At 46.8% G+C, this 14,769-nt stretch overlaps 1 protein-coding gene across 1 annotated transcript in view; it reads right to left on the bottom strand.

Moving 5' to 3' along the window:
• Positions 1–525: 525 nt before the first annotated feature.
• The window catches only part of CMTM7 (CKLF like MARVEL transmembrane domain containing 7), a 51,104-nt gene continuing 36,860 nt past the window's right edge, over positions 526–14,769 (bottom strand). The window contains exons 2-5 of the mRNA XM_047769448.1: positions 12,140–12,313; positions 6,905–7,003; positions 3,464–3,545; positions 526–1,123 (exon numbers count right to left, since the gene is read on the bottom strand). Of these exons, the coding sequence (XP_047625404.1) occupies positions 1,110–1,123; positions 3,464–3,545; positions 6,905–7,003; positions 12,140–12,313 (369 nt within the window). The 3' untranslated portion in view covers positions 526–1,109. The remainder of the gene's footprint in view (positions 1,124–3,463; positions 3,546–6,904; positions 7,004–12,139; positions 12,314–14,769) is intronic.

Genomic DNA, 14,769 nt, shown 5'->3' with positions numbered 1-14,769 from the left:
TTTCTTTGCCTTTTTTTAGGGTTGCACCTGCAGCATATGGAGGTTCCCTGGCTAGGAGTCCAAATGGAGCTGTAGCTGCCAACCTACACCACAGCCACAGCCACGCTAGATCCGAACTGCATCTTCAACCTACACCACAGCTCACGGCAACACTGGATCCTTAACCCACCAAGCAAGGCCAGGGATTAAACTGGCATCCTCACGGATACTAGCTGGGTTCGTAACCCACTGAGCCACAGTGGAAACTCCTGAGAATGTCCCTTTTTTGAAAGAATGCCTGCATTGCTTTTGAGTCATGGAAATAGTACTGGGGTCCACCCTTAATATCAGTTTACTTGGAAAACACACGTAACTTGGGAAGCCAGTATCACCTGCATCCTTTCCTCTTCTCACCTTCAGTGGGGCCCACAAACCCAGTGGGCTCCCAGGTAGCATCAAAGGCTTTCCCCATGAGTTTTGGGGTCCCCCTGCCCTTCACTCTGGTTCTACAGCCTTCTTCTAGTTTAATAAGAAATCCTCCTACAATTGGCCAAGTCAACATTTTATTAAAAAACACATAAAAAACATGTTCACAATGGTAAGAACAGGAAAGGAGCAGTGAGATCTCCTGTTTGGGGCCAGTCTGACCCCATGGAGCTTCCACAGGCCTCCCTTTAAGAAAGAGGGTACCTTCAAAACCAGATTTCCAAGCTAGATAAATTAAGAGGTGGCTGTGTTTTTATAAGAGGACTTAAGGCAGTGTCCCTACCCCTAAAGGCTGGGGAGAAAGGCAGGTTTCCGCAGGAGAATTCAGAAACCCCTCCTTCACCTTGAGCGGGGTCATCAAGTCCCTGAGGCAGTTCTAAAGCAGGAGGGAGAGACCAGATTTCCCTGGAGGCTGCTTTTCTTTTCCAGACAGGGAAGAAATGAGGAAAGCTGGAGAGAGAGGCTGGAGCAGCTTAGGAGCCAGAGGAAAAGCCCCTCCCTTGACCACCGGCAGGGGATCTGGCACGGGACACAGACCCTGGTCTCTCCTGGGGCCGCTGCCCATGACCCTCCCGTGGGCTGGGCCATCGGTCCTGCAGGGCCTCCTGCAGAGCCAGGGGGAGCAGTGTGGTGCTGGAGCGTCATCAGACGTCTGCATCTGTGGAAAAAAGGGGCAGAGTCTGGAGGGCTTGGCAGGCAGGGCTGCGCATGTGCTGCCTCCGTGCCTGCACCCACTCCTATAGGAACCATGCCGCGCCTTTCTACTACATTTCTAAAACATGAAATAAATGAAATAGTGCTGAGGGGATTCCTTTCCCCACTCCTCCCCACCCCAGGCTTCCTCCTCAGAGGTACCTGAAACCCTTTGGCTGTTTCTTTTGGCTCTTCCTCCTAATTTTAACTAAAATATTTACACCAATATTTATGTATTTGTCAACTTGGGACATCACCTGTTAAACTTTTTCGCACATTCTTTTTCATCATTTCCCCCTTTTTCTTAAACATCTTTACAGAGCTATAATTCATATACTACACAGTTTATCTGTTTAAAGTGTGGACTTCTGTGGTTTTCACTATATTCACAGAATTGCGCAACTATACCCACAATTTTAGTACATTTTCATCACTTCGGAAAGAAGCCCTATACGCATGCAAACTCACCCCTGTATCCTCCTCCCAACTCCAGTCCTAAGCAACCACCCCTTACTCTCTGCCTCTATGGATTTGTCTGTTCCGGACATTTCTCTTAAAGGGAATCCTACAAGATGTCCTTGGTGACTGGCTTCTTTCATCTGGCTTTCTGTTAGCTTTTTGTCAGTGGGAAGGAGACTGAAGCTCTGCTATGGTAACCTCTCTGCTGGGCCACATAAGGTGTTTTGGTATTTTTATTTTTTGTCTTTTTTTTTTTGTCTTTTGTCTTTTGTTGTTGTTGTTGTTGCTATTTCTTGGGCCGCTCCCGCGGCATATGGAGGTTCCCAGGCTAGGGGTCGAATCGGAGCTGTAGCCACCGGCCTACGCCAGAGCCACAGCAACACGGGATCCGAGCCGCGTCTGCAACCTACACCACAGCTCACGGCAACGCCGGATCGTTAACCCACTGAGCAAGGGCAGGGATCGAACCCGCAACCTCATGGTTCCTAGTCGGATTCGTTAACCACTGCGCCACGACGGGAACTCCCTTTTTTTTTTTTTTTTTTTTTTCTTTTTAAGGGCAGCACCAGAGGCATATGAAAGTCCCCAGAGTTCATCTATGGTGTAGCATGTGAAAGAATGTCCCTCTTTTTTTTTTTTCTTTTTAGGGCCACAGCCGCAGCATATGGAAGTTCCCAGGCTAGGGGTTGAATGGGAACTGTAGCTGCCGCTTATGCCACAGCTGTAGACACACAGGATCCAAGCTGAGTCTTCGACCTACATCACAGCTCACTGCAGTGTAGGCTCCTTAACTCACTGAGCAAGGCCAAGGATCGAACCTGCATCCTCATGGATCCTAGCTGGGTTCATTAACTGCTGAGCCATGAAGGGAACTCCTTTATTATTTATTTATTTATTTTGGTGCTTTGTTATTTTTAAGACATATTTTTAAAACAAAGAAAAAGAATAAAGAAGAAGGTGCTGGATCAAAGAAAGAAGAAAATTAACCAAACCAGCTTGTTCAGCTTTCAGCAGTTTCATTTCTAGGAAGTTAGTCTAAAGATAAAAAGTAATATTAGTTGTGTATACAGGGATATATTGACAAGGATGACCATTACAGCACTGTTAAGTAGGAAAGATTTTTTTTTTGGAAAGAATTTAAAACAAATCAAAAACCAAACATAATGCCCATAAATAGGAGACAAGTAAACTTTGGCACCAACATGCAAAGGAGTCAGTGCAACACCATGGAGCCATGAAGAATGACAGCCAAGGCTATTTAATGACTCTAGGGGAAGTGCCTGATAGCAGTTTGGGTAGGAACAGAAGAGCAGGTTACAAAATAATACATGAAGTCAGATCCTTCAATAAAAGCCCATCTGGGGAGTTCCCTTGTAGCACAGCTGGTTAAAGAGCCAGCATTGTCTCTGCAGCAGCTTGGGTTGCTTCTGTGGTGTGGGTTTGATCCTTGGCCTGAGAACTTCCACATGCTATGAGTGCAGCAAAACAAACAAACAAAAACATATCTATACTGCTCTACATATTCAGAGAGACAAAATACTGGACTGATGATACCTAGGAGGTGCTACGTCTGGGTAGTAGTGTGATAAGTTTTTATTTAAATTTTTTTTTTATTTCTATTTTCTAAATATACTACATTTTATTTTTGTCATTAGGAAACTTAAAGAAAACGCTTCTCCATCAGGGACTGAGATGTCAGGTGGCTGGGGCGAGGTGGTGACAGGCTAGCAGCGAAGGGTCCTGTGTGCCAGGGTAATTCCCTACTGCCAAGCTTCAGAGCTCATCCCCTCCCCGTTCCTGTGCAGAAGGAACCTTCAGGGTCATCTGTGTTCAGACCAGAACTCACCTGTTGACTGGGTCACACACGAGATCTTGTAAGACAACCACACGCTCGCCAGGCAGAGGAAGGTGGCCAGGAAACCGAAGATCTGCAGGGAGACAGAGGACAGGAAATGCCCAAGCCAAGGGCCAGTCAGGCTGCTTTCTGCTGTTCATCCCTGTGCCTGTTCATCCCAAGTACCAGCTGTGAGCAGGAGGGAGCTCAGGGACTCACTGGGCCCAGCCACCTGTCCTTATTCAGGCAGGGAGGTGAGGCTTTGACCCTCAGCGGGGACACAGCCAGGCTCCCAGCCCTCAGCCCTCCTCTAGGCAAGTTTGTGCCACTCTTGGGTTTACCTTTACTACCGAGCTAGGGCCAAGCCACTGGACTTTAATTATCCTGGCCAATAAGGAAGAAAAAGGAGGAATTAGGTATTTTCTTTTTAGGGCTCCATTCACGGCACATGGAAGGAAGCTCCCAGGCTAGGGGTCAAATCAGAGCTGCAGCTGCCAGCCTACACCACAGCCACAGCAACGCTAGGTCCAGGCCAGATCCATGACCTACACCACAGCTCAGGGCAACACTGGATCCTTAACCCACTGAGCGAGGCCAGGGATTGAACCTGCATGCTCGTGGATACTAGTCGGGTTCTTAAGCCACTGAGCCACAATGGGAACTCCCTTAATTTGGGTTTTTAACTTTTTTTTTTTTTTGGTCTTTTTTCCTTTTCTATGGCTGCTCCCGTGGCACACCTAGGTTCCCAGGCTAGGGGGTCCAATTGGAGCTGTAGCCACCAGCCTATGCCAGAGCCACAGCAACACAGGATCCGAGCCACATATGAGACCTGCACCACAGCTCATGGCAATCCTGGATCCTTAACCCACTGAGCAAGGCCAGGGACTGAACCTGCAACCTCATGGTTCCTAGTTGGATTCATTAACCACTGAGCCACAACGGGAACTCCGGGTTTTTAACATTTTTATGTTCAAATGGATTTTCTTGGTGTGGTACCACTGTTTCACTTCATCCATAAAGGTCTTCTGTTCTGTTCTACAGCTGATATCAAAGCTGAGGCCTCGATATCCAGTCTTAGGTATGCACACATTTAAGCAATATTAGGCTGACATAAATACAGGCAGTGCTCCTTTCCTTTCTGAGTCCTCCCCATGCTAAACTATGAGGCCCTAGCCCAGAGCAGCTGCCTCATCTGTAGATGAGGAAAGGGGCTCACAGGAAGCTCATTAAATGATGGAAAGAGAAGTAGGCACAGACTCAGGGGCCTTTACCTTTGGAACATTGGAAGCCTGTAGTCCTTCCTGACTTGTCAATATTACTGGCAGCTGTGATAGCTAAAATTGGGCACTTATTTCATACAAGGAAGTGTTCTAAGCCCTTTAGGTGTGCAGGTTCCTTTAATCCTCACAGCTCTGCTGGGTGGGCGCTGCTTCACCCCTCCCTTCTCGTTTTCCAGCTCAAGAAATGAGGAACAGGAGGCCAACTGTTTAGCTCAGGACCACAGAGACAGCAAGGGCCAGATCTGGGATTTGAGCCCAGAATCCACCTCTGTTTGCTTGTTGCACAGGTGTCCTTGGGCTTGCCAACTGCACAGCCAGAAGCCCTCTAACATTCAGTAGGAACTGCCCAGGAGCAGCCGGATTTTCCGAGATTGGTTCCTTCTTCAGCCTGGCTGCTGGTTTACACACATGGCTGCCCCATCGGCCTGCACCCGCCTCCCCATCCCCCTTGTCTGTTTCCTTGGCTCCTTTTGTACCAATTGTCTGCACCACATAATCTGCCTATTAGAGCCTGTCCCGGCCTCTCATTGTCTGTTCTGCACAATTAGCACATTATACACCATCCCGGTCTCCAACTGTCCCCACTACATAATTGAACAGTTTATTATAGGGCAACACAATGCTATTCTGGATGACAGTGCCTTGTGTGCTAATTGTTTCACGTGCCTTGGCCTTGACTCCTAAGCTAGATGACCACTTTCTCATAAGCAGAGACCATATCTTTTTATTTCTTCTGGCCCCTCCCTACCCTGGGCCCATGCTTGGTCCTAGGCAGAGAGATAGTGTATGACAAATGGGGTTTATTGGGATTCCAAGGCTAACACTGGGATGTGCAACCTGCATTGGAAAACCCAGTGGGAATCTCCCCTGGTGGTCCTGAAACACACCGGGCACACATCTCCTCTGTGGCTCCTCTACCAGCCTGCCTGCAGGTGGGCAGGTGGGCAGCTTCCTTCCTCTCGGAAACTGCCCGGGAGTGGGATGGGACAGTGGGCTGTGGGATGTGACTAAGGGCATAAGTGCTCAGGGGTTTGGCTGCCCCTCTGCAATGACCTTCTGCCCTGGGCAGCCTCCATCCCTCAGGGGAAATCCAGGCTCTCACCCACTCTAAGCCCTAAGTCAAGAGAATTTTGGTACCATGTGGAAGTGAGTGACTATACACATACACACACACAGAGTTTTTCTTAAAACTCATTTTAAAAGTGAGGCAAATCAGTTCTGGTCCACAGGATACCAAATTGTAAATAATGAGCTGAATGAGAAATCAGATGATAGGAAACTATAAATCTTTAAAAAGTAATGCATATAGGAGTTCCTGCTGTGGCTCAGTGGTAATTAACCCAACTAGTATACATGAGGACATGGGTTCGATCCTTGGCCTTGCTCAGTGGGTTAAGGATCTGGCGTTGCTGTGAGCTGTGGTGTAGGTTGCAAACTTGGCTTGAATCCTGCATTGCTGTGGCTGTGGCATAGGCCAGAGGCTGTAGCTCCGATTTGACCCCTAACCTGGGAGTATCCATATGCCGTGGGTGCAGCCCTAAAAAGCAAAAAAAAAAAAAAAAAGGTAATGCATATACACATATGCCTATCTGTATGAATATGTGATAAACATACATTGTTCCCACAGCACTATATTTTGGTATACGTCCCTGCTACTTCTGTTCAGACTAGTAGATGGGATCCATTTTCACCTCTGAAATTTGGAGGAGTGTTTCCCAACCTGAACGTGGTTAAAAATCAGGAATGGCAGAGCTGGGACTCACAGCAGGTATCACTAGCTGATTATAGTACTGTTCCCCTGGGCCCAAAAGAGGCCTCAGAATCTTCCCCTGCACAGGGCGGAGGCAGCCATGAGCAAATGACCAGAGTTGGCATGAGAATTAAAACATGAGAATTAAAACCGATCTGCTCCCTGGTTTAAACAGTGGCTGTTAAGACAGAGAGGCCTGGGCTGCTGAGGCCGTTTGACTTTGTGACGGTCCTGCTGATCCACCTTCTGACACCCTCCAGTGTGGGCTCAAGTTTAAGGCTCTTTGATGCCTGGTGGATCAAGGCAGAGACTGATTCCAACAAAGAAAGACCCTTGGGAACAATTCCTTTGCTGCCCTGTGAGGAAGAAAATGAGCATTCGGAATGTGAATTCATTCCTGACGCCTCCTGGGAAGGTCCTCACCGCTCCAGCCACCAGTCCACTCTGGCCGTAACTCTTGGAGGCCGCCACGATGGATGCGATTAGGAGGAGCAGGGTACCGATTAAATAGTGCAGGAGCTCCTGGGGGCAAAAACAAAGCAAAGCAGTGGGTGGGGAGCTCTATTCCTGGTTCTCAGAGGTTCCCCAGGCATCAGGAGAGATGAACGGAGGGAGGGAGGGAGGGAGGGAGGGAGGGACACTTCCTCCCCTTGTGGCAACACCCCGACAGGAGCAGCGAAGCCCACAGCAACAACGGAGGAAGGCTGGGCAGGAGGAGGCCAAGCAAAAGAGAAAGGACGCAGGTAGGCAGGAAGAGAGGGGTCAAAGAGAAAGGCTGCTTCTTGGATGAGGAGAGAGAGCCACGAAGGACAGCTCCACTCCGGAGGTCCACCTGTCCACGGTACTTTGACCTCTAGCCAAAGCTACTAAGAAGCAAACAAGGTGCTCTCAACTCCCAGGCTGGAGAATTTAAATGAAGCTCTAGCCCTGAGAGAAGCAAAGCCCCTTACCGAGATGTGTGTCCTCACTTCTGCTTCAGACAAAGTTCCGGGCTAGCAAATGTGTTGGCTTTGGTGGCTGCCCAGAGGATCTGCTCATTCTGTGGACACAAGTCCTCCTGGTGTTGCCCTCATTTTGTCTCCCCTCTTCTCTTCTATTGGAAGTGTCCCCTCAGGCTGATCCAGCCTTTGCTCCCCTGGCAGGGCCATCCATTTCTGGCCCATTCACTCTCTGGCTAATATGGGATCACTGCAGGCCCTGGAGGAGGCGGGGCCTCTGTCCTTCAGCAACAAGGTAATGCTTCACCTCATCCTTCCTCCGCCCCATAAACCCAGATCAGAGGAGAACTGCGGCTCTGGGCTATTGACAGTGCTCACTCTGAACCTGGGGTTGTCTTCAATGAGAATTTAGTCATTTCTTCGGGAAGTTCTGCCCATCAGGGCAGGCAGCTGTTCCATTTTGGAAAAGTGGTCCACTTTTAAAGATGCAGCTCCTCTCAAAGCTGTCCAAAATCAGGGACCCTGGTTTCTCCCTGAGTGGTGAGAAAGGAAAACCACCAGCTAGACCACAGAGATTTTGACTAAAGAGCAGATTACAAATTGGACATTCCCTACCTCCAAGATTCTCATCCACAAGGAAAGAGGGATATGACACGGGGTACGGAAAACTGGCTTGAGAGGCTTAAATGGAAGGCACCTAATAGGACTCAGCCAGGATGTGTGTGAGCCTCCGCTTCCCCCACTCATTCCCCTTTCAGCCCATCCTCCTTCATTCCCGTCCCCAGCTTTTGTTCTCCTTAGCTTGTTCATTATCAGCATCAGAGAAGCCCAGAGGCGTTTGTTCTCAAAAGCAGCAGAAAGGGGCCTTATAACATAGGAACACAAAAGAAATGTCTCTCAAAATAACATAGTAATAATGTTGACTATGAATTAAACAATCCAATCAAGAAGCAAAGGTTGTCAGACTGGATTTTTTCGTTGTTGTTGTTTTAATCCGAGGATATGTTCTCTACAGGAGATGACCCCCCTGCTTTTTTCCCCTTTTTAGGGCCCTCCTGAGGCAAATGGAAGTTCCCAGGCTAGGGGTCAAATCCGAGCTACATCTGCAACTGCACAGTTTGTAGCAGCTCTAGATCCTTAACCCACTGAGTGAGGCCAGGGATCGAACCCACACCCTCATAGACTCTATGTCAGGTTCTAAACTGCTAAGCCACAATGGGAACTCCAAGAGGAACATTTTATAACAATGAAAATGTTAATTCATCAGGAAGACATAAAAATTACAAACACATGCACGTAATAACAGAGCAACAGAATACATGAAGCAAAAAACTCAAATTAAGGGAGAAATAGATAATTCAAAAACAATAATTAGAGGCTTCAATACCCCACTTTCAATAATGTATACAGAGCAACTAGAGAAAAGACCAACAAGAAAACAAAAGACTCAAACAAATAATACTATAAAACAATGCAACCTAACAGACATCTATAAAACATTCTACCCAACAGCAGTAGAATACATATTCTTCCCCAATGTGCATAAAACACTGTCCAGGAGAGACTATATGCTAAACTATAAAATGAACCTCAATAAACGTAAAAGGACTGAAGTAATATGAAGTATGTTCTCCAACCACAATAGAATGAAATTAGAAATCAACAGCAAAAGCAGATTTGGGGAATTCATAAACATGGAGAAATTAAGCAATATATTCCTAACTAACTAGTGGGTCAAAGAAGAAATCACAAAGGAAATTAGGAAATATATGGAGATGAATGAAAATGAAGATACAGTATACAAAAATTACGGGATGTAACTAAAGCTGTTCTCAGACAGAAATTTATACCTGTAAATGCCTATATTAAAATGTGCAAACTATTGCCTTTGGAATGCATAAGCAATGAGATCCTGCTGCATAGCACTGGGAACTATATCTAGACACTTGTGATGGAGCATGATAGCAGATAATGTGAGAAAAAGAATGTGTGTGTGCGTGTGTGTGTGTGTGTGTATACACGTGTGTGACTGGGTCGTTTTGTTGTACAGTAGAAAATTGACAGAACACAGTAAACCAACTATAATGGAAAAAATAAAAATCATTTAAAAAACATAAGAAAGGATGGAAATCCTGTGAAATCCAGATAGTTATGATCATTATAAAATAAATAAATAAAAAACATAAGAAAGATTTCCAATTAATAATCTAACCTTTACCTTAAACACTGGAAAAGGCAGAGCAAACGAAACTTAAAGCAAGCAGAAAGACGGGAATAAAGAATGGAGCACAAGAGTTCCCTGGTGGCTCAGTGGGTTAAGGATTTGGTGTCATAACTGCTGGGACACAGGTTCAATCTCTGGCCCAGGAACTTCCATTTGCTGCAGGTGTGGCCAAAAAAAAGATTGGAGCATAAATTAATGATATAGAGAAGACAGCAGTAGAGAAAATCAGTAGCTGGTTCTTTGAAAAAAATCAACAAAATACAGAAACCATAGATACAACTTCACACTCTCTAGAATGAAAATCTGAAAGTCAGAAATAATTGTTGGCAAGGATGTGGAAATATTGGAACCCTTATACACTGCTCCTAGAATGTATAGTGGCAAGTGGTACATCCATTTTGGAAAACAGGCTAGCAGTTCCTCAATTAAACACAGTTACCATGTGACCCAGTAATTCCACTCTTAGGTATATTCTCAAGCAAAACAAAAATATGCCCACACAAAAAACTTGTACAAAGGAATTCCCCTTGTGACCCAACATAGTGCCTGTGAGGATACGGGTTTGATCCCGGGCCTCACTTAGTTAAGGATCTGGCACTGCCGCAAGCTGCAGTGTAGGGCCAGATGTGGCTTGGATCCCACACTGCTGTGGTTGTGGCATAGGTCTACAGCTGCAGCTCCAATTTGACCCCTAACCTGGGAACTTCATATGCAGCAAATGCGGCCGAAAAAACAAAAAATCAAAATAAAACAAAACACTTGTACAAGAATGTTCATCGTAGGAGTTCCTGCTGTGGTGAGGTGGATTAAGAACCTGACTGCAGTGGCTCAGGTTGCTGAGGAGGTGTGGATTCAATCCCCAGCCTGGAGTAGTGGGTTAGAGGATCTGCTGATGTCATAGCTGCAGCTTCGATTCAATCCCTGGAGCAGGAAATTCCATACGTCACAGATGTGGCCATAAAAGTAAAAAAAAAAAAAAAAAAAAGAATGTTCACCACAGAATGATTCCTAATTGCGAAAAGGTGGAAACAAGCTAAATGACCATCAATGATGAATGAATAAAGAAAAATGTGATATATCTTTTCAATGGAATACCCTCAGCTATAAAAAGAAATGAAGAACTGATACCTTACAACATAGATAAACCATGAAAACACTTTACTAAGTGAAAGAAGCTAGTCATAGAGGACCACATGTGTAATTCCATTTACATGAAATGTCCAGAATATGAAAAGCTATGGAGACAGAAAGTAGATTAGTAGTTGCTCAGGGCTGGAAGGGATGAGGGGTAGGAAGGAGGTCAGGTTTAAAGGGTCCAGGGTTTCTTTGTGAGGTGATGCAAATGCTCTAAAAAAGACTGAGGTGATGGCTGCACAGCCCTGGGAATATACTAATATGCACTGAATTGTCCACTTCAATGGGTAATTGTATGACATGTGAATTACATATCAATACAGCTGTTTTAAAGAGAATATAGTGGGAAGAAGAGACCCTAGCAACTCCTGAAGTTCCCGTTGTGGCACAGTGGAAACAAACGTGACTAATATCTAGGAGGATTTGGGTTCAATGTCTGGCTGTGGGTTAAGGATCCAGTGCTGCTTCGAGCCATGGTGTAGGTCACAGACAAAGCTTGGATCCCTCGTTGCTGTGGCTGTGGCGGAGGCCAGCAGCTGCAGCTCCAATTCAACCCCTAGCCTGGGAACTTCCATATGCCACAGGTATGGCCTTTAAAAAAGAAAAAAGAAACCTAGCAACTCCTGAAATCTTTCCTCAGACTCCACCAGTCCACTTTCACTGAGAAATCTTATCAATACTCACAATAGTATAAATACCCACCACCTCCATCCGCTTCTTCCTTCCATATTCCTCAGCCAACTCTCACACACACAGCCCAGTTTCTGTCACTTGAGAAAATAAGCATCGAAGTGAGAGGCACAGCCTTCTTGCAGCTGGAAGGTGAGTTTTAGAAACAAGTGGAACATGAGACATAGATGTCCGACGAACAGTGGGAAATTCAGAGCTGAAGCCGTAAAGGACAGTGAAGGAGGTGGGGTGGACAGACGGGAAGGGCACCGTCAGACTCAGCGCCCTGCCAGTGTTGCAGGACTCATGTACAGAGAGACGGGACACCAAGGCTCATTGCCAGGAAGCAGCATTTATTCGTGCCTGCACTGGCTCAGCGGATTCATATCCAAAGGCAGAGCCCCAAAGGCAGCAGGGCATTGCCTTATGTACCCTCTGTTAGTTTCCTCTGTACATTTTGGTTCCTTTGTCCCCCTTATAAGGTAACATACATTCTGTACATTCTGACTGGATGGTCTGTGTTATAAAATTACGCATGTGCACATAGGTACTGATAGCTCATGTTGCCACAGAGTTACGTGTGCACACACAGATGCTGATTTTGCCACATTGACTTCCCTTTGTTCTGGGAGGGCCCTCACCACACCAGCATCCGACGTGTGCGAGCGGAGGGCAGGCCAGGCCATCCCTTACCGACAGGGGCCAGCTGATACAGGTGAGCACACGGTAGAGACGGAAGAGGTGGACCAGGTAAAAGGCCAGGATCATGATCAAGTTGCAAATGGTGACCACTTCAAAGTAGCTGTAGGCACTGTAGGTGATCTTCAGAGAGCTCCTCACACAGATGAAGGCAATCAGCAGTGTGATCTGGGACGGAAACACAGGGATATCAGAGACAGGCTCACCCAAGATGGTCTCCAGAGAGAGGACGATGGCAAAGCAACAGGAACACAAACCGCCACAGGGAAGTGAGGAGCTGCCATCACCCAGATTGTTTCCTCCCAGATTGGCTGGAAGAGCGCAACCTCTCAGAATGTAAGCTTTTGAAACGCAAGTGGTTGTGGATGCTGAGCATGGCGGGGGTGGTCTGTCCTCCCTGGGGTCTGTGATGCCTTCCCAGACAGAGGGCAGAATACTCGAAATAACCAGATAGGACCATCCCTCTTTGCTGGCTCTCCATAGACTCAGCATCCCAGCTTTACTTGGTAGGGTAAACTGGAGGAAACATGCCAATATTTGACGTGTGTGTGTGTGTGTGTGTGTGTGTGTGTGTGTGTATGTGTGTTAAAGGCATGCAGCATCCTGATGTGGGATTTTGTCTCCCAGACCAGGGATAAAACCTGGGCCGCAATGCTGAAAGTGCTGAATCTTAACCACTAGATCATCAAGGAACTCCCTGGGTTTTTTTGTTTGCTTGTACTGTTTCTGATCCACAAAGATGGCAAGTCATACATATGACCTACCAACTGGCAGACAGTAATTTAGCATCTACTGCTGCCTGATGTACGTGATCTCATGGAGGCTTCCCAGAACTCTGCCAGGTAGATGAAATCCCCTCCATCCCATGCTCACCTGGGGAAATAGGCACATAGTCTCAGTGATTAGTCCCAGGCTACCTGCTTGTAAGCAGCCGGGGTGGGATTTGACCTGAAGTCCGTCTGATTCCAGGGACCATGTTCCTCCATGACTGACGCAGTTTTGCCCTCCAGAAGTGTAAGCCCTCACCATCGACAAGCTGAGGAAGGTGGATATGTCATCAAATGTGAGGGAATCCTGGCCAAAAGGTGGTGCTTGCTCACTACTGGGCCTGCAGTGTGAACTTGCTAAGTATGTATATTGCTACATATACTGAATGAGTGTGAGAATTCATAAATGACCAACTAATAAATAAACAGATCAGGTAAATTATCAGTAACATAGGAATACTATGGGAAGAGCGGAGAGAAGAGTCTGAGTTTTAGGAAGGCCCCTCACAGAGAATAAAGTCTTGTTCATCCTGCACAGGGTATATGTAAACCAGTAATATGTGGATGTTAAACATATGTAAAGTCTTAGGGTCTATTTTAAAAGCACAACTAACTTAAGACAGAGGTTAAATATTTGACACAGTCTCTATCCTATGGAAAGAGATTCTCCAAGGATGTGTGTGTGACTTTGTGTCCGGGGGACATCTGGCTATGTCTGGAGACATTCCTGGTTGTCTCAGCTGCAGGAGGATGCAGACCTCTCCCCGGCCAATGCACAGAATAGCCCAGGGAACAAAGAATGACCTGGCCTCAAGGGTGGCCCTCAAACTACTGTGCTGCAAAACGTGAGTCTGCAATGAGAAATAGATCACAAAATGGATCTAATGCCGCTTAAAGTGGTCAGTGCTAAAAATGGCTCTATTTCCTAAAGCCCCTCAAAGCCCCTCATTGTGAGCATTCTACCAAGGTCTGCCGCAATAGGCGCAACAGCGAGAAAAGAAGGCTCAGTTTGAGGCCCTAGGCAGGCCCAAAGCAGAAGAGCCCGGCTCTGACACAAAGGGACCCTCGACATTTGCGTATTTCCCTTTGCTAATGAGTGACCGGAGGATTTTCATTTTTTCAGTTCCTTTCTGGCCAGCAGGCCACTGGTGATACAGTGATTCACACCTTGTGGGTGTCGTAAAGCTCCAGAGGGAGGCTCCGTTCACCCTGGAGTGCAGCTGATGGTCAGGGTTCTGCTGCCTCATCAGCCCCCACTTTCAGGCCTTGTCTATCTGGGGAGCCCAGGGGTCTTCCCAGTCTTGCACTGCCCCTCTCACGCATGCTGGGGTGGGTTTTTTTATTCAAGGCCTGCCTTAAGATGCAAATAACTCAGGATTATGCAGTGTGATTCCTAGGCAAAGCAATTTTGCACCTAATTTAATGTAAAGATTAGAATAATTTTTACAAGTCCTCATGTGTGACAGAGTCTGCAGACACTACACGTGGGATTTTCCCCTACTAGCAAAAGGGGCCCCCAGCAGGCCTTCCCCTCTGAGCCCTCGGGGCTGAGACTGTGCAGCAGGAAGTATACCACCGCTCTACCTCGAACCATCTCACCCCTCTCTGGACAACCTGACTGTGCAATAAGACTTCCCGAATTCTGACCCCTGGGCCTGAGGCCACCTACTCTGAGCTCTTCTTCAGGAAAGCCCAGTTTTGGCCAATCTCATTTAGACAGTGGGCGGCATGTACTTGCACACACTACTGCAAGTTTCCTTTGGCCTGAAGAGTCATTCATTCCCACTGTAGCCAGTATGTTAGCTAGTACACTTTTTCTTTTCTTTCTTTTTTTTAAGGGCTACACCTGTGGCATAT

This window comes from Phacochoerus africanus, chromosome 1 (genome assembly GCF_016906955.1).
Source record: "Phacochoerus africanus isolate WHEZ1 chromosome 1, ROS_Pafr_v1, whole genome shotgun sequence".
Classification (NCBI taxonomy): Eukaryota; Metazoa; Chordata; class Mammalia; order Artiodactyla; family Suidae; genus Phacochoerus; species Phacochoerus africanus.
The sequence above is the reverse complement of the archived record's forward strand: the minus strand, read 5'-3'. Positions and strand labels throughout refer to the sequence as shown.